Below are 23,680 nucleotides of genomic sequence, written 5' to 3' on the forward strand. Positions count from 1 at the left end.
GGATCATGTCGGGGAGATGTCGCGCGCTCCTGATTAATCTCTCTTATCTACTGTTATAACACTGTAATAGTTAACGGCTTTCTTCTTCGATAGTCTTCCTAGATAGCACCACCTTAGTGTTTGCGTCGTAAATATGTACACACTACACATCAGCATAGAAACGGCTGATGAACAACAAGAATCACTATCTTTACAGTCAGTCGTCAAGCGAGACGAGGATGCGCACGAAATAACTGGATGCTTAGTTATGAGAAGGCAAGATAAATTCGTGACCGACCCTGTAAATCAGAAATCATGATGCTGACGAGAGATTATTAGTGAGCTCAATCCAATCACCGCGTAGCGGCTAGAAATTCAACATGGCTCCCTAGTCTCTTTTATCAAGAGTCGGTAGCTGCCGGTTTCTAAGCAACTTCGTAGGAGTACGTTACAACCAGCAACACAGCAGCAATTTGAAAGGAGCGTTTCGTTTTGCGGTGTGATTTGGATTAGTTTGCACGGTGGTAAATTATTGCAAGTTTGGTCTACGCTGCGACGGGACAGAATTATCACGGTCAACGTTTCAGTTTTGATCACCGATTTCCGTTAAGTAAAATGCTGAGATTCGTATTAGGAGGGTTGCTATGCTGGATGATGATGCCCCCACAAGGGGTTGTATGCTTTGACGGTATGCCAATGCTGCAAATGCCATCCATACAGTTCGGTAGGTCTTGAAGACTTGAATTAAAACACTGCAGCTGTTGTTGGTAAAAAGGTCAGCTGATATAATCATATACGCGGTTTTGTCAACTTCGGATTAAGTTTGTTATTTTCTGCATTACATATGTGCTTCGCATGCAACCTCTTCATTCTGGAATTTGTTTTTCTTTTTATTTGGAATATGAACAGTTTTAAAAATTTTAGAACCTTTCAAAGTATTTCCAAAGCTAGTATCTCCCAGCGGGGCGAATACTACTTTATTCCAGAATTTCCCCGTTTAGGTGTGTTTAAAATATTCCACACTCGTAACTTCTTAATCATAATCCCATGCTGCACCCGAAACGCTAATGGTCGCTTGACAGATAACTTTATTATTTCTGCAAAACAGCTGCAAACCGGGTTAGCAATAAGATGTCCGAAACCCGTCCTGCCGGGTTAGAATGTAATTAACTCATATTTACGATTTTGGATGTTTTTCAATGTTTAATTTTATTCATTTTCATTGGAATTAACCTGAGCAAGCGCACGGATGTGTGCGCTGGCTGTTGCGGAGTACAACAAAAAATACGATAATTATAATTCAAATCAGAAATGCGGTATAATCTAGTTACAATTTTCCAGTATTTTTTTTTCAAATAAATTAAATTAAATGTAGCAGAGTGATTGTTTAGATATGTCTCTGTATGCGAAAGCTTCTGAACTGAATGATTACTTCATCCTGCCCAACTCAAAACTGCCTTAATTTTTCGAAATAGTGCCAACTGTGGAAGAAGTCGATTCACTTTCTGCCATTTTGGAACGTCGTTCCGCCTTCCTGAGCATCCCATATAAAAACTTCCAAGCCAGAATTTACAGGGAATCTAATGGTTCGCCCAACGTGACCTACTATTACGCCCCAGCCTGCACGTTTATCCCCAACTCCACGTATATCGTGTACAATAACCATCAGAACTACCTGGTCTTCTCGTTGCAACTCTGGGATGCTGATTATCAAGACTACATTGAGACAGAATTATGGAAGCTAGGTCTGTTGTCCAGTTCTCTGAATCCTCGCATCATTCCCTTCCACAGTATGCGCTTGGAACTAATCGACAGTACACTGCCGGTAAAGGTCATGAACCAATGGATTCCCATTTCGCACCAACCGTCGACTGTTCTTGGACGGATTATCTGCTCAACGGAAAATGAGTGTAATATGATTAAGAACGCAGTGGAAAATCCCCGGGATCAGCTGCTCTTTGGTCTGGAAGCGTCGTTTGCGTTAAAGAAGCCCAATCGCACCAAACGCGAGATCACTCTCACCGCGACAATGTTCGAGGCCTCGGAGATTTTCCGTTCCATCGAGCACCGGTTTTCTGAGGCGCAAACCATCTGTATGCAGTTACCGGATCTACGTCGGCTTCTGCGGGAAGCCCTGGATCATCTCCTGGAAAAATCCGTTCCCGATGATGAATTCGTCGGCGAAAGCCAGCTATTCACAGCTGTCAAGAATTTTCTACGAATTATCAAGCCTAATGTGACGTTGACGACGGATTTCACGGAGGAGCAGTGGAAGAATGTGTACTGGCCTATTGGCGCGATCCGTCCGGACGAAAAGATCAAGAGCCTGAACGAGCTGCTGGGCAACGGGAATAAATGGATGAAAGCCTTTTTCCAGATCGGTAGTAACTTCACCGCGTTAGAAGGCATTAAGCCGCTCCAGGGCGAACAGCCTATGATGGACTGGAGTGCCGTGCGCAATCAGCTGAAGGAAGCTGGCGGCAGCGTGCACTGGAACGGCGATAAATTCGTCATTAAACCGATGACGTTACATTGTATTAACATAAGCGCCATCCGCGGAAACAAGAACCTCGGCTCGATCACGGTGTGGAGCAGTCAAAAACGTGCTGACCTTTCGTCGGCTATTAACAAAGATAGCGACAACCGCGATCAGCTGAGTGTCGAGCTCCACCGGATGAAGCGCAGCCTGAATCAGACATCTGAACAACTGCTTAACATATCTCAAACTTTATCGTCGCTAGTGCCGGTTGGTACAGTTGTAGCGTATCATCGTGACACCATCGTGCCGGAGTGTTGGCTGGAGTGTAACGGCGCGGAGTTCAGCAACGTAACGTACCCGCTTTTGGCGACAGTGCTAGGACGAACAACTACACCGAGTTTGCGGGGAAAATTCCTAATGGGCGTTAATCATTACAACGGTCCCGTTGAACGGGTAGTGGGAGTGGCCGGCGGCGAGAGAAGCCATGTCTTGACGGTGGACGAAATGCCGGTACACAATCACACCATCCCAGCGTGGTCCGTATCCAGTTATAATAATGTAAACGAGCTAATAAATAAATTGACCCCATCGTCCATCGACAACGGCAATCGCTACTATGGCGAGAAAGAAGTGACCAGCCTTTCCTCGGGAAAAGGTCAATCGCATAACAACCTGCCGCCGTATGTGACTGTTCGCTATATGATTCGCGCATGCTAAAGGAAGGAAGGAAGTGTTTAATATTATGTTTAATTGTACCTCTGTATGGGATCGGTTATTAACCGATAATATGATAATAATCCAAACGTCTGCTATCAGTTTCGGATAATGTGCTACGTTATTACCATTTCATGGTAATTTTAATATTAATAATGAATTAAATTAATGACGTGCGTTTCTGTAAACCTAATGCAAAATACGTTTTTGATTTGCGGTGTCTTTTGTACTTCGAGCGTGTCTTATGAGCCTAATGTTAAAAGTTATAATAAATTAATGGGCAATCGTAATAAATCAATACGCATGTGCCAGTTTATTACTTACCACTAACAGAAAACAGATGCGCATAATACTCGTATAATTCTTTCTTTACAATACAGTAAGTACTCCTTGTTGACAATATGTACACGACTTTATGCAATATGCACCAAAGTTTTCCGGATACATCCTGTGTGCGTGACTGCAGTTGTTACGATACAATTTGTGTACAAACACTCGAAATTTTTACGCTAAACTGTTGATATTACACTCATACAGACTACTGAGAAACGTCCGGTCATTATCATGTGGTGTGCAGCTAGGAGGGAGTGCTTAGGTAAGTATTTTTGGCAAACTTTATTTTTCACCGGAAATGTAAAGAAGAATCCTACATGCTAAACTTGGTGCTCATGGAATCTTGGCCAAAACTTCAAGTACTATAAATTTTTTCCGTGAAAAATGTAGCAAACAAGTAGGATTTACCGCTAAATCTGAAGTGTCTGGGCAGGGCGCGTGTTTCCCCAAGATTATGCATGATAGATGATAGTGCGAAAACATCAATTGCGTGTTTCCAATACAAGTATAAATAACTAGGATAACCCGCATTTCCAGCATATCGCGGTGTGGTAAAATAAAATTCCAATAACTCTGTTAAAGATTAACTGCGTGAAACCGTTAACTGCTTGTTTTTTTTTGTAATTTCGATTAGCAGATCCATAATGAAGTTCACCAGTGTGTTTTTTGGATTGTTGGTGATTTTGGCGGCTGGTAAGTCAGGTGGTGGTTATTAGATTATGCGGCGTAGTGGCGTGAAATGTTACGAAAATTTATTGACAGCTTTATGGAAAAATAGATTGAATATGAGCTTGAGATTTGTGACCTTTGAAGCCTTATATGTTTTTCTTGCTTAGCGGTCTGGGTTGATTTGACGGCTGCGGATCCTGGGCATCATAGTGGTGGATATAGCGATTATGGAAAGTACCGACGCCGTTATGGCCCAAGTGGTTATGGCTATGGTTATGGTAACAACTGGCGCTACAAGCGAGGAGCCGAAGTTTTGGAAGGAATACCCAATAATCTCATTTAATACCTTCATGGGAAATAGCCTCTGTTCCAAATAAGCCGGAATACTTTTGCGAAATTCATATTTCTTTAAAGTTTTAGAAGTGCTGTACAGTATACTAATACTGTTCTAGGTATGCATTGTGTATGCATTATTACATAATCGTGAACGCTGTACAGGAGATGTAAATACAGCAGTAAAATGTAATAAAATTTAATGTGATGTTCATTGATAGAGGTACCCATGCGCTGGAATCTTTCAGATATTGTCAGAATCTATCATGTACTCGTATACAAGAAATAAATGCCGTTTTTACCCAATACGAGGCACCTGAAAAGAGCTAAAAATTCAACACGCATTAATGAGTTAGAAAATAATAATATTTTTATGTACACTACAAGATATAGGTTTCTGAATATTGTACTCTTCTTTTTTTTTATCAAACTCTGTTTATTGATTGATTGGCAGTCTACTGCGGCTCAAGCATCTCATAAAGTTATCTGTACAGTACTGCTTTTAAGGTGTGTTTCTACGTTTTTCCCTTATTTTTGTCAAAAGGGAATTCAAAATAAATTTTTGAAAAATATTTTAACGAGTAGCGTAAGACGTTACACTTATTTGAGAACCAACCATACTCGTGTTAACATTTTAGAGTCAGAATCAAAACCTGAAAAAGCAATCAAAATCTCTAACATCTCGACGAGATGATCTCGTGAAGTATTTTGACTGCTAAGTAGTGTACCCGCGATTGCGTCTTACGCTATGCAATAGCTATCGCCTATTAAAGACAACGCTGAACACTTATGCAAGGCTAACCGAATTGCGGGCCACAAAGGAGGAAATCGCTCACCTAAAGGCGGTATCTGTCCCCGAATCTGGTGTATGGATTCATGCGTTACCCGCAGCATGTCTCGGAAATTTGCTGGAAAACAACACTTTTCGCATAAGCATAGCGCTACGCTTGGGAGCTCCAATCGTCACTCCTCACGTGTGCGTTTGCGGTGGACTAGTGGATGATCTGGGGCGGCACGGGCTCCGTTGTAAACGGTCAGCCGGCAGATTGCCAAGACATGATGGCCTCAGCGGAGAGTTCACCCGCGGCCTGAAAACCGCAGGTTTCCCAGCCAGAATGGAACCAAAAGGTCTCTCTGTGAAAGATCGCAAAAGGCCGGACGTGATCACGCTCGTACCCTGGGAGCGCGGAAAGCCACTGGCTATCGACGTGACTTGCGTAGACACACTAGCGGCTTCGTATATTGATCGGACCCTGGTGAACGTCGGGGCTGCGGCCGAGCACGCGGAGCGAGGAAAGCTGACAAAACACGGCTGGCTGCAACCAAGGTACAATTTCATGGCAGCAGCATTTGAAATCTACGGACCCTGGGAAATGGAACTAAAACGCTCGTCCAGAAGATAGGAAACGGAATTGCAACTGCTACCGGCCAAAAACGCGCAAAAGAGTGTTTTAGGCAGCGGCTATTTATTCAAATGCAACGGGGAAACGCGATATGCGTGATGGGTACAATCCCCGAACAGGATAGCATCGAAGAAGTGTTTTTATTATAAATTATATTCTGCTTTGGTACTCAGTTTTGTACTAGCACTGTGATACTTATTAAAGGTCTTAACATTAAAGACAAACTTTTTAGACAGAAAATAATCGTGGCGCGGGTTAATAATAATAATATGTTTCTGAAACCGCTGCACGAAAAATCAGTCGGTGATAACAGTTGGCCCCTTTGCGATGCAATATTACGGTATACCTTACTGCCGTCAAAATAAAGAATAATTATTACGCTCACAGTAAGCACCGGTTTTCCACTCATCATAGTCACGTTTCCTATTGGCTGAAAAACAAAAAATGATGATTTGTAGATTTAGTTTCCCCCGGAGACACTGCAGAAACGCAATAATTTTTCTTCCAAAAATTCATTACACCTTGGTGAACAACCTGAAGCGGAAGTGTCAGCCTCCAGCAATTAAACACAAACTGCAGCATTTTATATTAAGGAAGTTTAGTTACAGGAAAGAAAGGGTTTCAAAAAAATCTGGCCGGTATACGCGAGTACGGACATCTACATCTTGAATTCCATTAATGCAGCGAGAAGCCACCAACCGAAACCTTGGCGGTGCAGCTAAGACACAAAGAGGAATTCCATCCAGCAAACACCGGACAGCATGTTTAGAGCTGTGTTAGGATTGCTGTGGTGTCTTCAGATTGCACCGCAGCACTGTGGTACGTAAAAGGCAATATGAGGCACTACCGTCCATAAGTTGAAAGTTTCAGTACCTTTGTCATATATAATGCTGCGCCGTTTGGCTATATAGTGGCCGTAAAATATAAGAGCCATACTTTTTTTTTGCAGCTGCCTCTGTCGACCTGTCTTCCGCCTTCATCAACGTCCCATACAAAAATTTCCAGGTACGAATATATAAAGACACCGGTGACTTGGCGGCTAATGGGTCTTACTACTACGCACCCGCTGGCTTGTTTGTACCCAACTCAACATATATCGTCCATAACGAGCTGCAAAGCTATGTAGCCTTTTCAGTTAAATTATGGGATATTTACTACGGAGAACACATCCAATCACAACTTTCCCAGCAGGGCCGTCAGTTGAGTCCGTCAAACGTTCGCATTATCCCATTTCACAGTATGCGCGTGGACGTAATAGAGAACACCCTACCGATAAAAGTCATGAATCAATGGACGCCCATTCCGCATCAACCGGCTTTCGTACTGGTGCGCATTCTCTGCGCAACCGATCCTGAATGCACCAGCGTTCAAAATGCCGTGGAGAATTCTCAAGATCAGCTTCTGTTCGGCTTAGAACTGACCTTCGCGCTGAAGAAACCGGTGGATACTAAGCGGAATATTTCGATCAAGGCTGCAGCTCTTCAGTCATCGGATACATTCCGGGCAATCCAGCAGAAATTCTACCGAATGCCGGTTGTATGTCTGCAGTATACCGATCTGCGGCGGCTGGCGCGGGAAGCCCTCGATACTCTTTTGGAGGAAGCCATACCCGATGAAGACTTTGTCAGCGAGAACGAATTGTACAAAGCTACGAACAGCGTAGTCCGGCTTTTAAAGCCCAACGTCAGGTCGACTACCGAATTCACGGAACAGAGCTGGAAAGGCGTCTTCTGGCCGGTCGGCAGCATCCGTCCTGACGAAATGATAAAAAATCTTAACGAATCTTTAGGTAACGGTAATAACTGGATCAAAGCGTACTTTCAATCGGGCAATAATTCCACTGCCCTGGAGAGCACTTCGTCGATGGACTGGAGCGGTATTCGTTCGCAGCTAAAAGATTCGAAAGCTTTTATCCTTTGGAACGGTGATAGATTCATTATCCGCCCGATGACGCTGCATTGTATTAACCTTACCGCGCTAAATTCGGACGGCGCCATAGGGCAAATAAAAGTGTGGAGTAGTTCAAAAGCCGGGGATCTCTCATCGGCCGTCAATGTGCCATTTTCCGGAAACCGTGAATCAACTGTAATGGATATTGAGCGTTTAAAATCGACCGTTGATGACGTAGCGCGGCAGCTATATAATTTATCCACAGCTTTGGAAAATACCACACCTATCGGCAGCATTATAGCGTACCATTGCGACGCTTCCCTACCGCCGTGCTGGTTGCTTTGCGATGGGGCGCCTTTCGATAACGGAACGTATCCACTTTTGGCGACTGCGTTGTTTCCGCGTGTTAATACACCGGATCTGCTAGAACGCTTTCCAATGGGAATCAGTCAGAAGGGTAATTACAGCTATGTGGGGCAAAGGGGCGGTGAGGCAGAGCATGTCCTTACCATTAACGAGATACCGTCGCACAGCCACGAAATTCGATCATGGCCGGACTCGGGGTACAATTACGTGTATGGGGATAACAAACTGAAGTCTGGCATCATTACGGACAGAGATGTTGACGGCAGTGGAGGAAAACGAATGAACACCACGACGACGGGAGGCGGTCAGGCACATAACAATTTGCCGCCATTTTTGACGACAAGGTTTATAATACGAGCTTGCTAGTTAAAGATACGGATACTTACCCTAGTGACAATTGCTTAAGGTACCAAATTCTGTTTTTTTTTATATTACAGTGATCGTTTTTCGTGTTTGTATGACAGTTACTTGTTGTTTTAGTCAGCGTATTTAATACAGACACAGTCGCCGACGACTTTTAACTAACTTGCTAATTGCTTTTTCTGCTGGTTGTTCGACGTTTTATCTGTTCCTTTCCAGCTGCTCTATCAATCGTGCTTTCATAGTTAAAGCGAGTGTCCATAGCCTTTATTTTAAAAAGCAGTTAGTGTCAAATTATTTTATCAACGTTTTAATGGCTGCGCATTAATTAATTACAGCTTTGTGCCAGTACCTGTACATGTATTGCATTACAATCTTGCGATCGGCTTCTCGCGAGATAAAAGAAACGGAAATGCCGCAAGCTATGAAATTTCTCGCATCTACAGATTCTATACATACGGCTGCTACACATACATACATACAGACTGACTGCATATACATACATACAGATAGTACAGACTGCATAGTCGAGTACATACACGTGAAGTGCAGATAGGATGTTTTGAATAGTCCGAAGTCTACGAACCATGATTAAAAGACCTGGAAACAGTGCAAGTGTTGTCTTATAAAATTCTCAAGCGCACACCGGTATACGTTCGTACCGCACATGTATACAGGCGCAGTTATCGCTAACGATATCGCAGACAAGCGGAATCTTTAACTTGATGCCCGCAGCGGCGGCAAAGTAGCAGCATGTAAACAAACTGCTGCCAACGTGCCTGTCTTATGTCGGTGTAGCACAAAAAATCTCTTCTGGCAATTCCGGAAGAACGATGCGTTTGTAATTTCACAAATACTGCGTTAGAGCAGGTGTTTACCATGGGCGACAATCCCAGCACTACGAACAGACCAGTCATCAAAATTACGCATTTTAGCACTTCTCCACTGCTAGCGAACGGTAAGCGTTATGCGCTAGACTGAAGTCTTTGAGTAAGAAATGTTTTAATCTACCAGAAAGCTCTAACGAAATGCATGCATTTACATGTACTTCGAAGTATAGAAAGTGGTCGTCCAACGGGAAAAAGACTAACAATTCCGGAAGTATACGGCGTCTCGGATATCCCGAACCCCGAATTAATTAAAGCCCACTTTTTTACGGAAGACCGATTAGACGAAACTTTGGCTCTTCGGATACTCCATGACGCGTCTGAGATCTTCCGTACCGAACCCAACGTTCTCGTCCTCCCTTCCAACATTACCGTCGCCGGCGACATCCATGGCCAATTTTACGACCTCCTCACGATTCTCCGCACTGGTGGACCCCACTTCTTATTCCTCGGCGACTACGTCGATCGTGGCAGCTTCGGGATCGAGTGCATCCTGTACCTCTTCGCACTAAAGATCTCCTTTCCCACCAAATACTTTCTCTTACGCGGCAACCATGAAAGTCGGCATCTCACCGAGTATTTCACATTCAGGCATGAATGTCTGGTTAAATACTCCAAAACCGTGTATGACGCTTGTATGGATGCCTTCGACACACTACCACTGGCAGCGATCATCAATCAGCAGTTTCTGTGCATTCATGCCGGTCTTTCACCGGAGCTCCACACCATCGCGGATCTGAATAAACTCCCACGGTTTAAGGAGACCAGCAGTGCCGGTCTCATGTGCGATATCCTCTGGTCAGACCCAGTTCAAGAATTCGGGAATGAGCTAACTCCGTACTTTTACCTACATAATACAGCGCGTGGATGTTCATATTATTACAGTTATTACGCCGTGGAGGAGTTTTTGCGGAGGAATAAATTACTGGGAATTATCCGTGGTCACGAAGCACAGAGTGCCGGGTTTAAAATCTATAAGAGCAAACAAGCCGATAGTTATCCAGTTCTCATTTCCATCTTTTCCGCGCCGAATTACATGGATGCGTTCAAGAACAAAGCCGCGGTGCTGAACTACGCCGACGGGAAAATCCACATTCGACAATTTAACAGTGTAGAGCATCCATTCTGGCTGCCCAACTTTGCGGACGCGTTTACGTGGTCATATCCGTACATTGTCAGAAAAGTGCGGGAGATCATCTTGGTTGTATTGAGTATTTGCACGGAGGAAGAACTGGCCGAGAGCGAGAAAGACAGTCGCCGGCGCCGAGCGGTAGAGCGGAGTAAGCGCGTGTTTACGTTGAAAGTGCGCGCGGTGGAGAAGTTCGTGGAGCACTGTAAAGGGATCGAACAGTGTCAACCGTATAAGGACTTCTTGACTCTCGATTATTTCCCTTCCCCGGAGAATGATGCTCTCTTTGACAAAATTGATGTTATAGACGATACGACCGTTTCCACAGAAACAAAAAGTCTGCTTGTTAAAGCAACGTCATTGCCGACTGATTTACGGCACCTTGGCAAGACAACCAGCGGTGATGCACGCGGAGACGCACCAGTAATTCGGTCCAGTCAAAGTGTAGCACACTTTTCGATTGGTGACGATAGCGATGAGGAAGATTGAACTGTTGAGTTTTGAACTGTTCTTGAACGTCTTCCCCCGAGAAACACATTTTTTAATAACATTGTTTGTTGTCTGCTTTATTTGTCAGTGATGTCACCATTCTAAATTTTAATCGATTTGTTGCTGAAAGGAATTACAGTATGCTTGAACAGGTGCCCTTTCCACTGTTAGTTGGAAAAACAAGCCCAAACTGGTTCACCGTCTAAATGAATACGAACCATGACATTTTTATTGTTTTTTTTACGGAGTCCTCGGTTGATGATATACGAGTAGCTTCAACTGGAGTGTGGCGATAGGGCAGTACATACGGTTAAATCAACCGCGGTACATAAGCACCATGTTTAGCCAAAACGTAAAACTCCAGCCGGGTGACGGCAGCAGTAAGAAATACGGCTCGGGTAGACTGGCCGATGTCAGTCCCGTTCGCACATGGAACTACGAACTGCCTACCTTGGTATATGAAAACCGCTTCACCAAACCGGTGCGAACAAATTAAAGGTTACTCGGAAAACTTCCGATTCGTCAAAAGTGACACTGTCTCCACTATGACTCATTGAGCACTGCGTCTAGCAATACAAACAAGCCAATCGCAGAATCACCCCCCCCTTCCTTATAATCTCATTGATTTTCCCTCTGCCCGATAGCCAACTGGTTTTGCAGCTTCCATTTTGTCGTGATTTTGTCAATAATTTTGTGCATTCCCAAGCACTTACTTTGGTGTGGGGCCTGGTGTGAAACGGGCTGTTACCGTACCTACTGGGTGCCGGGCCACTGCCGGCTACCGTTTGACGTCAACATCCTTGCTTACATCGGAGCGGTTGCCATGGTGAAAGATTTGCGATTTTGTTTGTTTTTTCAGCCAATTCTCTTCTACTTCTAGCGGTCTAGCTCGAATGTTTATCTGGGTTTCTACAACTCTGGTACGGTTTCGGCAGTCCTCAGTTTTCTCTCTTCTTCACAGACTTTTCCAAAGAACTAGTGCGTTTTACATTCGGAGTTTAGACAAAGAAAGTTGCTGTTTTGTTGTTGTTGTTGTTGCTTTCCAATTTGCAATCCAACAACGAGCAGTGAAAATACTGCACGTCGCGGTGGAGCACGTTATATTGCTGCACTTCAGGAGAGTACCTGAATTTTTATTTGGGCTGGCGTCACGAAGTTTCTCTGGAATACCACTACGTGCTGAGTGCTCTCTTCCTGGACTGCTGGTGGAAGTCAGTTTTTCACCCGAAGAATCAGATTGACTATTTGATTGATGATGATTTTATTTGATTGATTATTTACAGCTGCTCATTGTTCATATTTCGATCTCACCTTGTAGCAAAAGGCCGAAAGCGTTGCATCCCAGAGTAATTAAGGGACCAAGTTACGATACCGCATCTGGCGCACCATAATATAGGTAAGCCTAAGCGAGTTTCATCGTGAATCGCCGTACATTTTCTGGAAACTAAGTCAACTGAGACAATAGCTCCGTTTCAAGGACAATAAACTTCACTTCGCATCGGATAAGTGAGAAAGTGAGGTATGTAATTTGCTGAACTTTTTCTGAACACCCTTTGGAGATATCGTGTTTATCTTGAAAACTTATGCAACTTTTTTGATACTTTTTTTTAAAAGGGGAATTCAAAAAAGAAAAGGGGGTATTGCGTTAAACACTAACCAAGCTTGCAAGTTGCAAGAACCTGCGAGAATTGAAATTTTTAGTTACAGACTTACAGTTGCGGGTTGCCATTATATTTCAACCAGTTTTGCAATATTAGAAAGCGTTTGCAGTTGCAAACGCTTTCTAACATTGCAGTTGCAAACGCTTGAAAATACCGTCTCAAATAGTACGAGTATAAATAGAAAACAGCGTAACCTAAGAAACCTAAGATAACTTTGCCTGAAAGTGAGAACACCGACACTGCATCTGAGGAAGATGCTGTCGTCAGCAACACCACCGAATCTGCCAGTGTTATAGAAGAAGCCGTTGAAAGCGAAGCTTTGCTGTCACCATGCTACAAAGACACAGGCAGTTTTAAATCTCATCCGCATCGATCACGGGGGTACTTGTTCATCATACGCGCCTGTGGCCATATCGATGCCTTTTCTCCACTGTATAAGTAAGAGATATTGCCTGAGTTACTACAGAACATATTAAACGTAACGGTGACACAAACATCAATGGTTTACACGATCATCACAGAACAAAAATTCACTTTGCAGGTCAGAATCGGTCTCACAGGTGTTCCTAATTGTCGCGGCATGGCTATACCACACTCTGAAAACTTATCCACAAGAGAAATGGGGATCAATGTTTATTGCATACGACAATATGTGCAAACTGGATTCTCTGAAAGCAACTAAGCGGCCGCTTCCGTTAGCCAAACCTTACGATACAATGTGGAGCGCCGTAGGAAAAGTTATTGACAAGTTCCACCTAGACAACCACGTTGGTCATGAGTGTCATACCTTATATAATCCGGTTCGCATTAAGGAAACCCACCCAACTCTCAAATCAGCCAACACTCAAGCTTGCGAGCAAACAAACGCTTGGATTGGGCGCTATAAATTCGCGCTGTTAAAGATGTCCAAGTATCGTCAACTCTTTTTCCTGCACAGGCTCATCAAACGGCGGAACAAATACTTGGCAAAACTATTTTCTGCCGATCTTGACAACGAGATGCCACTGGATTGAAGCTTCACCGAATTCAGTCCCACTATGCGGTAGTTGTTTTGTGTCAAACGATAGTGGACAGTCTTTGTGCTTCATAATTGTGCTCACATTTTTCCCCAAGGATTTAATATTATTTTTAAGCGTCGTGTCTAAGCCAGCAAACCGATTTTGCAATCGCGTCCGATCATTTCGGCCGAGTTAAATTTGAATCATATGCGATCAGCACCGACGCTGTTCATTTCGCTTAATAGTCACTGTGGCTAGCACTCAATACGGCCACCACTTGTTTGGCCTTCAACATTTGTGGGTCTAGTCTTCGTTACTTTCTGTTTATGATTTTCCAATGTTTTTTTTATGCTCCTTATGACTTTATATGCCTTTTTGTCTTTTGTCTTTATTTTGTCTTTTTATGTCATCGCTTTGTTATTTCATTGATAAAAACCTAAATACTGCAAAAAAATAACGTTAGGAAAATTTTCCTGATCATAGACGGTGATCGTCTTGTACAGCTTCTCACATTCTATGGCTTCTCAGTATGTGAGCTGCCCGTGGCACACATGCGGTTTCACGGTGGTTCCATTTGCTATAGGTTCATCTGGTTCAAAGAGTAGAGCGGTAGTGTGACATCGTGTGAGCAAGTTTGAGCGTACTTGGTTCACTTGTGGTTCCACGGAGGTTCCATGTGGTTCCATAGGTTCACCTGGTTCAAGGGGTAAAGCGGTAGTGTGACAGCGTGTCGGCATGTAGGAGTATACTTGGTTCACTTGTAGTTTCACGGTGGTTCCATGTGGTGCCATAGGTTTATCTGGTTCCATTGGTTCAGAACCTGGTGAACCACTCGTGTCCTAGCCTATGGGTTCATTCCTATGGAACCACTTAATGTCCTAACTTGGACATTCTATGATTATCCTCAGTGCAATTGGAATGCCAAGAAACAGTGTTACTTTCTCTCGTCGACGGCTGTGTACAAGTGCCTCCGCACCAGCACCCGCCATGTCATTCTGACGGATCCCGAGCGGCAGATGAAAACGGAGGATGTGCTGAAAGTGCTGGACATGATCCATTACCTAGCGCAGCAGCGAGCAGGGGTACACCTGACGACACTGCATCTAGTCGGCTTGCAGCTGAACTTCCTGATTACCAGCTCAACCGACGATTTTAACCCAGTAGCCTGCGTCCTGCATAACAGTGACGCTGGGCGTCAGCACACCTATTGTCCGATCCGTGGATACTGTCGTCTGGAGGACTTCATATGGATAGGCCGCGGTCTGCCTTGTAAAACACTCCACTTGGTAGATTGTAGAATCAAATGGCTCTGTCCCTTCGACACGCCCGACAGACGGAGACGGGGCCCCGTTCTGACAATGGAGTTACCGGTGGTACGCTTGATGATAAATGAGGATTTCGGATGCTCAGTGTGGACGGCATGTGAGACGGCGTTGGCGGTGCCGTCTGATGCAGAGCTACACGAGCTGGGCCGGTGGGTCACTGCTGTGTTCGGTTTGCGTGACGATGACCTGCGCCCAGTTGCCGTCTGCAAGGTAAGATTGTCTGCCAGAGTTTTTATCTTCCTTTCTAACGTCTACGAGGATCAATACATGTGTGATAATTTTACGTTGGCAGACGTTGTGTGCCACACACTCCAGTGATCCGCGTCCCTCTGCATATTACCGGGGGAGAAAGTGGTGCGTCGACGGCCTGGGAGATGTACAATTGGCGAAACTGTCGCGTATTACCATGTATTTCCTCAAGCAGCTAGCACTGCCTACCGGGAAAGGCTGGAAATTTGCGTGACAGTCGGTATCCTGAGCAATGCATTAAGTGGCAGTCTTTTGAAATGATTTTATATCATTTGGTATCATTTATGAGTGTGTTTTCCGGTTGGATCAGTGTATTTCGCTGTATTCACTTCTTCCTTTGTAGTGTTGGGTCATTTTTATATAGCTATCCAATTTTTTTTATTGATGTTTGTACCTTTGTAACGACGTAGCCAATAGATATAGTTTTCCAATCAGCGAGTGTGAAGTCTAGAGTCTGGATACTGGGCCCGCTTTATAATCTGCACGCATGCTTTAATTTATAAAGTACTAGTACATTTCTTACGCAGCCTTAAGAAAACATCACTAATTAGTAATTACTCAGTGTCCCTTGACCCACACGGTTAATCACAGAGAACATTTTACCTAAATTTGCCCCTATCGGCGCCGTTCCCAGGTTAGATGCCGCATTGCTTCGTCGGATTTAGTCATTTAGATGCTGATCCGCTAGCGCAGAAATTATGTGGCCCGCTTTTCGCCCGTTTCCGGATGGATCTTCTCTCCCACCAATGTTATCATGCCGGTTGCTCCCGGTTCTGGTGGTCCGACTGTCTCGAAGTCCAGAGCGCTGAATAGGTAGTCTTGGGAGATATCTCGGTATTTTTCCCCCTTGCTTTGCGGGGCCCTCCCGCGCGTGTTGCGTTGCTACGATGTGCGATATGGCCATTCTGTTGTCGCAGGCCAACATTTCGCCCTTTCTCACAGGAGTCACAGCTACTAGAATAGTCTATTCTAGTGGCTTTGCCGCTCTTCCATCGTGTCAAGGTGACAACATCTTGGCGGTTGCTGTCTGTTAGACAGCAAGCTACCTTGTGTACAGAAACCTACCTTGTGTACAGATTGTACAGATAGCTTGTGTACAGATTGTACAGATACCTTGTGTTAGACAGTTTCTTTCAAAGCCGCCAAAAGACAGTTGCGCTTTCAAATAGCGCTTAGACATTTATACGTAGGGATACTTCAACGGCTTTTCTTGCAGCTGACCATGAGGGCATGGTAGTCCCGGGCGTCTGTATATTTTTTTTGTCTTTTGCTTCGGCCATTAAGCAGCCGGTGTTGTCTCGGTAAACAGGTACACATGCACGTCCTGACCAGCGGAAATCATCTGTCGGCTATCTTCCTACTACATTATTTTCTATCATACCAAATCTGTGGAATTCTTCATTTCAAAGATTCCTAACTGCGGTTTCGTTTTTTCAGTACCGGGTACACGTATGTACGCTGTCGGGGTTCATGACGGATATTTTGCAATATTTCGACATGAGCGCTCTTTGAGCTGCGTCGAGCTGTGTCGGGTAATACAAAACGCCACTGACAGCACACGAGACCCAGCGAAAAAGGAAACAGTCATCACTGAAATGATGCAGGAGAATCCTGAAAAATGATGATTAAATTTATTTGGAAGCTCTGACGTGCGGGTGGGCAGAGCACTGGGAACGGAGAATACAACTCATTAATTTGAGAGATGCAGTCAGATGGAAAAGCAATACAGTCGCTTGATCAAAATTATTCTTCCAATTGCATACACAGACCATGTCAAATTGTGACCTTGAGAAATTCCCATATGCTTGCTGGCTGATGAAATTTTGAATAGGTTTCCTTTCAGTTTTATTTTCGTTTCGACCCATAGTAAACGTAAGAGTATAACAGCGGCTCACTCAATTCATCCACAAATTAATAGTGCAGTCTACGCGTTACGCAAACGGTGATACTTGTTGTTGCTGATGTCCGTACGTGCAATATTTACGTCTAATTTCGTGCGTAGGTAGCTCTGACTCAACATCGGACGACTCCCTTAGAAATGGGGACAAAGGGTTAATTTCCAAATTACCTCTGGGAGGCATACATATTTCCATGGAAAATACGATGCGCGAAATTAAACGACAAACTGCACTACTTCACGCGAAGAGCCATCCGCCAAGCTGCGCGTTGCTTTGTTTCCCAGCAAAAATATGGGTGAGAACACCAGCATTAATAACGCATCAGCCCCGTTATACTGGCATGCAAATAATAACTTTAAGCATGGCGTGATATCTTCGCACTGGTCTGTTCACAACTTCATCGAACTGTTAATGGTAATTGCAGCCGTTGGGTTGAATTTTGGTGTCCTCCTATACAATTTCATCAAGCCGCGACAAATCACCTCCTTTAGCATTTACCTCATAGCGTTATATTTGGCCAATCTGGTCTTCTTTCTCGCTGCGCGTCCTTTCCTGATGATCAGCGAGGTGTACGCCACCTGGACGCTGGGTCGTAGTATGTGTATTTTTTACTTATACGTGGCCAAAGTGGTCAGCATTATCCCAGTGTACATGCACGTCCTGATTAGCGTTAACCGTCTGTGGGCCTATATCTTTCCGCTGCATTATCGCTCCTATCATACCAAGTCTGTGGCATTGCTAATCTCCTTAGCGGCGGTTGCGTGGGTACATGTGTTTGCTTTATCAGGATTCCTTGTGGATATCTTGCGGAATTACCGGCGCGAGCACATCCCTAACTGCACAAGCTATGCAGGATTCATAATGGCGTGGAAACATACCGAATATGTTGTTGATCGCATCTTGCCTTTATGTTTCATCGTTTCTGCTTACACGTACTTGGTAATCAAGCGCCGGCAAAACGAAGAAGGCACAATTCAGCTGTTGCACCACAACGGGCGTTAACCGATATGACGCAATCGCCGGCCTACGCAGCGGGTAATACGACCCAGATAGAAAGCCAAAGGTCACTACGCAAGGTTAAACCCTTTTTGGTCCTCACGTTGACATCTGTCAGCGTTCTTGTTTGCTGGATGCCTATAGATGTATATTTTATTTGTTGGTTTCTGGATTGTCCCTTATTACGGAATGTATTTTACGTTTGCTCTCTTTTATATGGCGCTGAGGGTGTGTTCGATCCTTTCATGTTCATTTTCAGTCTACGCAGACCGAAATCGCGTTACTATAGCGGATAATGTACGAGCGGTGCGTAAAACAGCGGTGCGTGAACTGTGATGAAAAATGCCTAATACAGTAAAATAATTTTTGTACCAGTAGCAACTCTGTTTTATCGTTGGAATTGGCCATGACCTCTATAGTACCTACAGTAGAACTGCCTCGTACGTGCTTTCAGTTTTCATATTCCCTATACGTTTTTTATCTGAAACCATTTGTCCGTTTGTTATAACCAAGCTAGTCCATTAATTTTAATAGTTTAACAAGGTCATGATCGCAGGTGCTGTTGATGTAGCATCCGTTGCATGGCTGATCGATACAACTTTAACTGATATGCGCTTTTTCCGGGTACCCATGAAAAACCTACTAGTGTAACAATATCTAGTAGATTTCCTGTGCTGTGGCAATTGCGCTTTTTCCGGACATCAGATCATCAAAAACGGCGCCGTTTTCCAGCATCAGGAATGTGTCCAGATTTAATGATGCTTGTGGCTGTTGGACTGTCGAACAAGAAAAATTACAAAATAAGATGAAACAGATAATAGTTTACTGAATTTCAAATAACTGAATGATATTGTTGGCAATAAATATAAGCACCGGGACATTTTAAGGTACGAACAGCATGATAATTGTACCTGGCGCAGCGTTGCCCGCCGCCGTGTCACTGCCGATGTTCGCGTCGCCAGAATCAACTGCAAAGAATGCAAAAATTGGCTTTCAAAGCTAATCAGGCAATCGAAAAATACTGTACCACAATTTTTGAGGCTCGCTTTTGTTTTACCTGGAGCACCACGAGTGAAGACTACTACAGTCAAAAGAACAAGGCATGCAAGCATGATATTATCTGAGTTAGTTAGGAGTGATTTAGTGTCAGAATAAATTTTGGTGTAAGAATATTTTCGGTAAGCACATGATAACCATATGAGAATGTCAAAATCCACGTACAGATAGAAAACGAGAAAGCTTGAGAAATGATACCGTGGCGTGTTCGCCACCGATTTTATACCATTTTCCGGTAATGAAGCACACAATATCGAGTAGAAAGTACTTACAATGTATACCCAGCACTAAAAGCAGCAATAAATTCAGACATTCATAGCTGATGAAATTATTACTTTTGTCTCTTTTGCGGCAGGCCCTTATATTATGGCTTGCGCCGTGATCGTGTGCCATTAGCCGGCATGTGTTTGGCGTGATGGATCTCGGGTTTATGACCTACGTCGTCAAAATGTTTTGAATAACAACCTTTGCAGGAGTGCGTTTGCTGAGGGCTATTAAGTTTGATAATTTGCAGTTGGTTTCATTTAGTACGCCAAGTAGCATACTTTAACTGACCTAAATATTGTCTTGTTGTTTCGAACTGTGGTACGTCCACGATGTAATTTATTACACATAAAGAAAAGCGCATTCCTTTCCACAGTTACACTAGGAAAGAAGCATGTGAGTATCCAATAGAAGATACCATAATAAGTGCCAGTAAAAAGCAGCAAAAAACAAAATTAAATTAATATTTTCAGTCTTTAACTTTCAGGTGCCATTGAGGAAGAACTTTGAGATAGTGTGCGCCATATAAACACCGGCATTTTTTTATCCCGATGATCACCGTTAATTAATCTGGATGACCATTAACATTATTTTAATCCCAGACTAAAGCTTATGCTGTTCATTCAAATAATCCAAAACGTTGTTACGATCCCCTTCCCCTAAAACGTTATACAAATGCGGTTAAAGTTAAAACTTCAAATATGTATAACGATTACAGATAAAGTAAACCATAGCGCTTCTATGTGGTCTTTCGAGATAACAGCTCGTAAGGCATTACTTTTACTGGCACATCACCACGCAAAAGGCAAAATAGCTTGGACGAATCCTTCAGCAGATTTCGTGAAGATTCGCTCGCTTGGATATGTTGTGCTGCAAAAAGGAATGCTGCGTCAGGATAAATCAGGAGTGTAATAATTTAGTTAGCATCATACGAGAAGACGTTTCGGCCATCCGAGATGCCATGTTAACCGTATCGCCAAACCTGGAGGAACACCTAAGATTAACTGCTGACTCACGCACCGTAAAAAACTAGAACAGCGTTTCTCTTACAGACAATATCGTTTCATTCGCAAACCAACCAATCCAGCAGCCAACGACCCTTAAAAACGAAATGTCGTAAATTTTCTTCAGTTTTCGCGCAAACAGTTTCCAACAAACGCTTTTCTCTCTGCAAAACTCATAAAATTTCTCACCGGAATGCAAGCCAATCTGCAACTTCAGCTGGTGGGACGCGAAGATGCGCTTTTCACTGCACAACATGGCCCGCGAACACAGCAGTCCAATGTATTCCGCATGCAAGGTGCCGTTGCGCACAGGTACGCCGGAGACCAACTATCGTTTAACACGCAATACTTTCGATGATTACGGCGAAGTGATTAGATTTGCGCAAGCCTCTTATTACACCATTTACACGTACCATGTATGTGCCGCTAATAGTTTCCACTTTGTATGCATCGTATTCACCAATCAAATCGTCGAAGAACGTAAACACCTCATTGAGAAAGGTCACATACTCCCACGGTGATGACTGCAAGATGATTTCCGCGAAATCGCAGATGAGGACAAATGCTACCGTAGCACTGTCGAAAATCTCTGCCTCCACACTGAACCCGCGGATTAGGGCATCGGCAATCGTTCTGCAGCAGGGTCATAAAAGTTAAGTTAGCGCAAAATAAAAATTCGCAAGGGTGTTTTTCGCTATCAACATTTAATTTACAAAAATTGTACTTCGCTAGTTTATTTCGCAACAACAAGAGCGGCGAACGAGACACTAGTTCATGAAATGTCAAAAAGCGAAATCAAAGCAATGTGACAGTAGCCTGTGCGTTGTTCATATTATATGTAATACGGGCTTACGCAGGCAGTATGGTTTTTAACAGCTGCTCATTCCGACATTTTTCCACTCTTAGTTCCTGTGTCCGCTCCATAGCCTGCCTTTCCAAATCCTCCGCATAATGCTTCAACTTCCTCATAACTCGATCCATGTAGTTATCCTTGAAGCGTAGCACACGCATTAAACGCAGCTTAACCTTAGCTATCTTTGGTCGTTCCAGTGGGTCCTCCGCCCAACAGTGCTGCATGGCGAAAATGAGATCAATCGGAATAACCGGATCGGATGTTTTAACGAACGGCCGGTACGGTGATGCCGACTGGTTGTGCACCATCTGAATGACCTCAGTATCCATGCCGTCGGTGAAGATGCCGAACGGACGCACCGTAAACACAACTTCGTGCATAATGATTCCTAGTGCGTAGATGTCGGCTTCTCTCGTCGGATAGGCGCCAGAATTTCGGAGGATTTCCGGTGCTGTCCAGAGAAGTCGCGAATAGTTTTGTTTATTAAGAACAGTCTGTACGAAACAAAATTCACATCAAATACGGGACCAACAAAGCAAAAGTATTTATGTTCTTCAATATTTGTTAAGGTAAGCAATGCGATTTTGCTTTCTCTTACCTGGCCGATAATAGTCATCTCTTTAGGCCAGCCGAAATCCGTTAGCTTAACCACCAGCTGATTGGTTACCATACAGTTTGGGCTTTTTAAAGCGCCATGAAATTTTAAATCGGAGGAATGGATAAACGCAAGCCCCTAAGAAATCCGTAACGCTGTTAGAAACTATGTAAAAGTGCATACATATGTAGTAGTAATATGTGCGTACATTGATGATGTCAGCCAGCATGGCGGTCTTAAGATCCCAAGACAACCACGATGGTTTCTCCTCGATGATCTCGTACAATGATCCCTTTGGGCAGTACTGGGAGAAGATCATAATCTTGTCTTTTTCCAAGGCTACTCCCACCAGGTCAACAATGTTGTTGTGCTTTAGAGCGCTCCTCTGCAGTCAGCTGCCAGTTAATCGCAGATACTATTCACGAACAGACTTTTTTACCATGTTAATTCGCTTGATCAGTTTGCCGCTCAAATGCGTCGTGCCGTGGTTGAGCTGACCGGAGCGGCACCATACCAGCTGCGATCCGTAGACATACACGTTCCGGTATGCCAGGGTGCCGGTTTTTGTGTGCCGAGAATGCAGCTGTTTATGAAAGACGGTAAACAAATATCATTACGATCTATAACTAAGCAACTTTAAAAATCTCTAAAATGCAAAAGTTAACGAAAACAATGGAAAAATAAGAATAGTTAAAGACGGCAGATTTAAGTTAATGCATGTGAATATTTCGTACGTACAGAATGCGAAGATCCGGTGGTCTCGTACGTTCCGAACGACGGAAAATACCTTTGCACTTGATTGGCTGGTATCAGCCAGTTGACACTGCGACTTTGTTGATGTCTGCGGTTGCATGAATGAGCAAACACAGCTATTATTATCGATAATGCAGTGATGTTGCAAAATGGATTAACGGGATAGGTTTAATTCCTGTGGCCTGTACAGCTACCTACCTTCGGATGAAGCACATTCCAATAAAAATTACAGCAGCTATAAGCGCCACAGCCGTGGTTGAGGCAGCAATTGTCGTAATGGATGACTCTGGAGCTACAAAGTGTGAATACCAGAAATAAGGCAATTAATTCACTACATATGCGAATATATTTGTAACAAAAATTTTGCGTTGCAAATAATTACTCAAACCACGTTGGTGGCACTTGGGATTTTCCCCTCGAAATCCGCATGCTGGGCGGTTCAGCGGCGCACTGCCATTCAGTGGCCATCTGGTTCCGTTAATGGCAACGAGGTGACCAGACTTTTTGTCGTACTGGTAAATTATCTGCTCGTACAGTACATTCGCTCAGTTTCGCAGAATTAAACCTTGTTGTAATACTATGTATAAAATATAGAAGGTATTCATACTTCCATGTTGTCGCCACCCTCAACCAAGCCTCTCACGCCCATTGCGCTATCAAAATCTCCATTGGAGTTGATGTTGTAGTAACCAAAATCGGTATCGAAACTGTGATTCCATATTAGTTTCGATAGCTCGACGCCAGAAACGGTAGCTGCCTGTAATCCTGCTAAAACCTAATGCAATGGAAAAACCACAAAGGTTTTTCTCTATTTAATGCAGCAATGCAACGTTGCACTGCAGAAATTGCCCCGGAACGTCAATACCTGCGCCAAAATTTGGATGCCCACGTAGTACCCGCGGCCGTAAACATTGATCTAAAAAAATACAGAAACGGAGCATACAGATTATGGATACAGGCGTGCGACCCCCGACTAATGCCAGCAAAAGGGACATGT

At 43.8% G+C, this 23,680-nt stretch overlaps 6 protein-coding genes and 1 long non-coding RNA gene across 7 annotated transcripts; 6 read left to right on the top strand and 1 right to left on the bottom strand.

The window, feature by feature from the left end:
• Positions 1–428: 428 nt before the first annotated feature.
• Positions 429–3,462, top strand: LOC129601641 (uncharacterized). The gene is made up of 2 exons (XM_055500503.1): positions 429–703; positions 1,455–3,462. The coding sequence occupies exons 1-2, from the start codon at positions 595–597 to the stop codon at positions 3,173–3,175; spliced, it is 1,830 nt and encodes a 609-aa protein (XP_055356478.1). The 5' UTR covers positions 429–594; the 3' UTR covers positions 3,176–3,462.
• A 3,038-nt stretch (positions 3,463–6,500) lies between these two features.
• On the top strand, positions 6,501–8,903 carry LOC129601642 (uncharacterized). Its single transcript, XM_055500504.1, has 2 exons — positions 6,501–6,729; positions 6,860–8,903. The coding sequence occupies exons 1-2, from the start codon at positions 6,672–6,674 to the stop codon at positions 8,530–8,532; spliced, it is 1,731 nt and encodes a 576-aa protein (XP_055356479.1). The 5' UTR covers positions 6,501–6,671; the 3' UTR covers positions 8,533–8,903.
• Positions 8,904–9,228: 325 nt separating this feature from the next.
• Positions 9,229–11,226, top strand: LOC129601639 (protein phosphatase 3 catalytic subunit alpha-like). The gene is made up of 2 exons (XM_055500502.1): positions 9,229–9,484; positions 9,587–11,226. The coding sequence occupies exons 1-2, from the start codon at positions 9,406–9,408 to the stop codon at positions 11,029–11,031; spliced, it is 1,524 nt and encodes a 507-aa protein (XP_055356477.1). The 5' UTR covers positions 9,229–9,405; the 3' UTR covers positions 11,032–11,226.
• Positions 11,227–11,880: 654 nt separating this feature from the next.
• On the top strand, positions 11,881–14,130 carry LOC129601644 (uncharacterized). Its single transcript, XR_008692263.1, has 3 exons — positions 11,881–12,242; positions 12,350–12,427; positions 13,234–14,130. It is a non-coding gene; the product is annotated as an uncharacterized LOC129601644 (long non-coding RNA).
• A 420-nt stretch (positions 14,131–14,550) lies between these two features.
• LOC129601651 (uncharacterized) lies at positions 14,551–15,610 on the top strand. Its single transcript, XM_055500510.1, has 2 exons — positions 14,551–15,225; positions 15,308–15,610. Exons 1-2 carry the CDS (start codon positions 14,551–14,553, stop codon positions 15,476–15,478), a joined length of 846 nt encoding a protein of 281 aa, XP_055356485.1. The 3' UTR covers positions 15,479–15,610.
• A 1,963-nt stretch (positions 15,611–17,573) lies between these two features.
• On the top strand, positions 17,574–18,164 carry LOC129601652 (histamine H1 receptor-like). The gene has a single exon (XM_055500511.1). It carries the CDS (start codon positions 17,574–17,576, stop codon positions 18,162–18,164), a length of 591 nt encoding a protein of 196 aa, XP_055356486.1.
• Positions 18,165–19,832: 1,668 nt separating this feature from the next.
• Positions 19,833–23,454, bottom strand: LOC129601646 (atrial natriuretic peptide receptor 1-like). The gene is made up of 14 exons (XM_055500506.1): positions 23,291–23,454; positions 23,066–23,207; positions 22,882–22,975; positions 22,669–22,771; positions 22,370–22,513; positions 22,139–22,315; positions 21,934–22,068; positions 21,336–21,829; positions 20,896–21,115; positions 20,672–20,810; positions 20,529–20,577; positions 20,411–20,460; positions 20,257–20,348; positions 19,833–20,137 (listed from the first exon to the last, which is right to left on the bottom strand). Exons 1-14 carry the CDS (start codon positions 23,330–23,332, stop codon positions 20,102–20,104), a joined length of 1,917 nt encoding a protein of 638 aa, XP_055356481.1. The 5' UTR covers positions 23,333–23,454; the 3' UTR covers positions 19,833–20,101.
• Between the last annotated feature and the right edge of the window lie 226 nt (positions 23,455–23,680).

The sequence above is a fragment of the Paramacrobiotus metropolitanus genome, unplaced genomic scaffold, assembly GCF_019649055.1.
Source record: "Paramacrobiotus metropolitanus isolate TYO unplaced genomic scaffold, Prichtersi_v1.0 Parri_scaffold0000260, whole genome shotgun sequence".
In the NCBI taxonomy this organism is placed as follows: domain Eukaryota; kingdom Metazoa; phylum Tardigrada; class Eutardigrada; order Parachela; family Macrobiotidae; genus Paramacrobiotus; species Paramacrobiotus metropolitanus.

Coding starts and splice junctions, on each gene's coding strand:
- LOC129601646 (XM_055500506.1), bottom strand. CDS start 23,332: ATGGGCGTGAGAGGCTTGGTTGAGGGTGGCGACAACATGGAA. Junction 22,976..23,065: donor GTGCCACCAACGTGGTTTGA/GTAATTATTTGC, acceptor CACACTTTGTAG/CTCCAGAGTCATCCATTACG. Junction 20,811..20,895: donor CTATTAGCGGCACATACATG/GTACGTGTAAAT, acceptor GTTAAACGATAG/TTGGTCTCCGGCGTACCTGT.
- LOC129601641 (XM_055500503.1), top strand. CDS start 595: ATGCTGAGATTCGTATTAGGAGGGTTGCTATGCTGGATGATGATGCCC. Junction 704..1,454: donor AATGCCATCCATACAGTTCG/GTAGGTCTTGAA, acceptor TTTTCGAAATAG/TGCCAACTGTGGAAGAAGTC.
- LOC129601651 (XM_055500510.1), top strand. CDS start 14,551: ATGGAACCACTTAATGTCCTAACTTGGACATTCTATGATTATCCTCAG. Junction 15,226..15,307: donor GCCCAGTTGCCGTCTGCAAG/GTAAGATTGTCT, acceptor TTACGTTGGCAG/ACGTTGTGTGCCACACACTC.
- LOC129601639 (XM_055500502.1), top strand. CDS start 9,406: ATGGGCGACAATCCCAGCACTACGAACAGACCAGTCATCAAAATTACG. Junction 9,485..9,586: donor TTCTCCACTGCTAGCGAACG/GTAAGCGTTATG, acceptor TTCGAAGTATAG/AAAGTGGTCGTCCAACGGGA.
- LOC129601652 (XM_055500511.1), top strand. CDS start 17,574: ATGGTAATTGCAGCCGTTGGGTTGAATTTTGGTGTCCTCCTATACAAT.
- LOC129601642 (XM_055500504.1), top strand. CDS start 6,672: ATGTTTAGAGCTGTGTTAGGATTGCTGTGGTGTCTTCAGATTGCACCG. Junction 6,730..6,859: donor GATTGCACCGCAGCACTGTG/GTACGTAAAAGG, acceptor TTTTTTTTGCAG/CTGCCTCTGTCGACCTGTCT.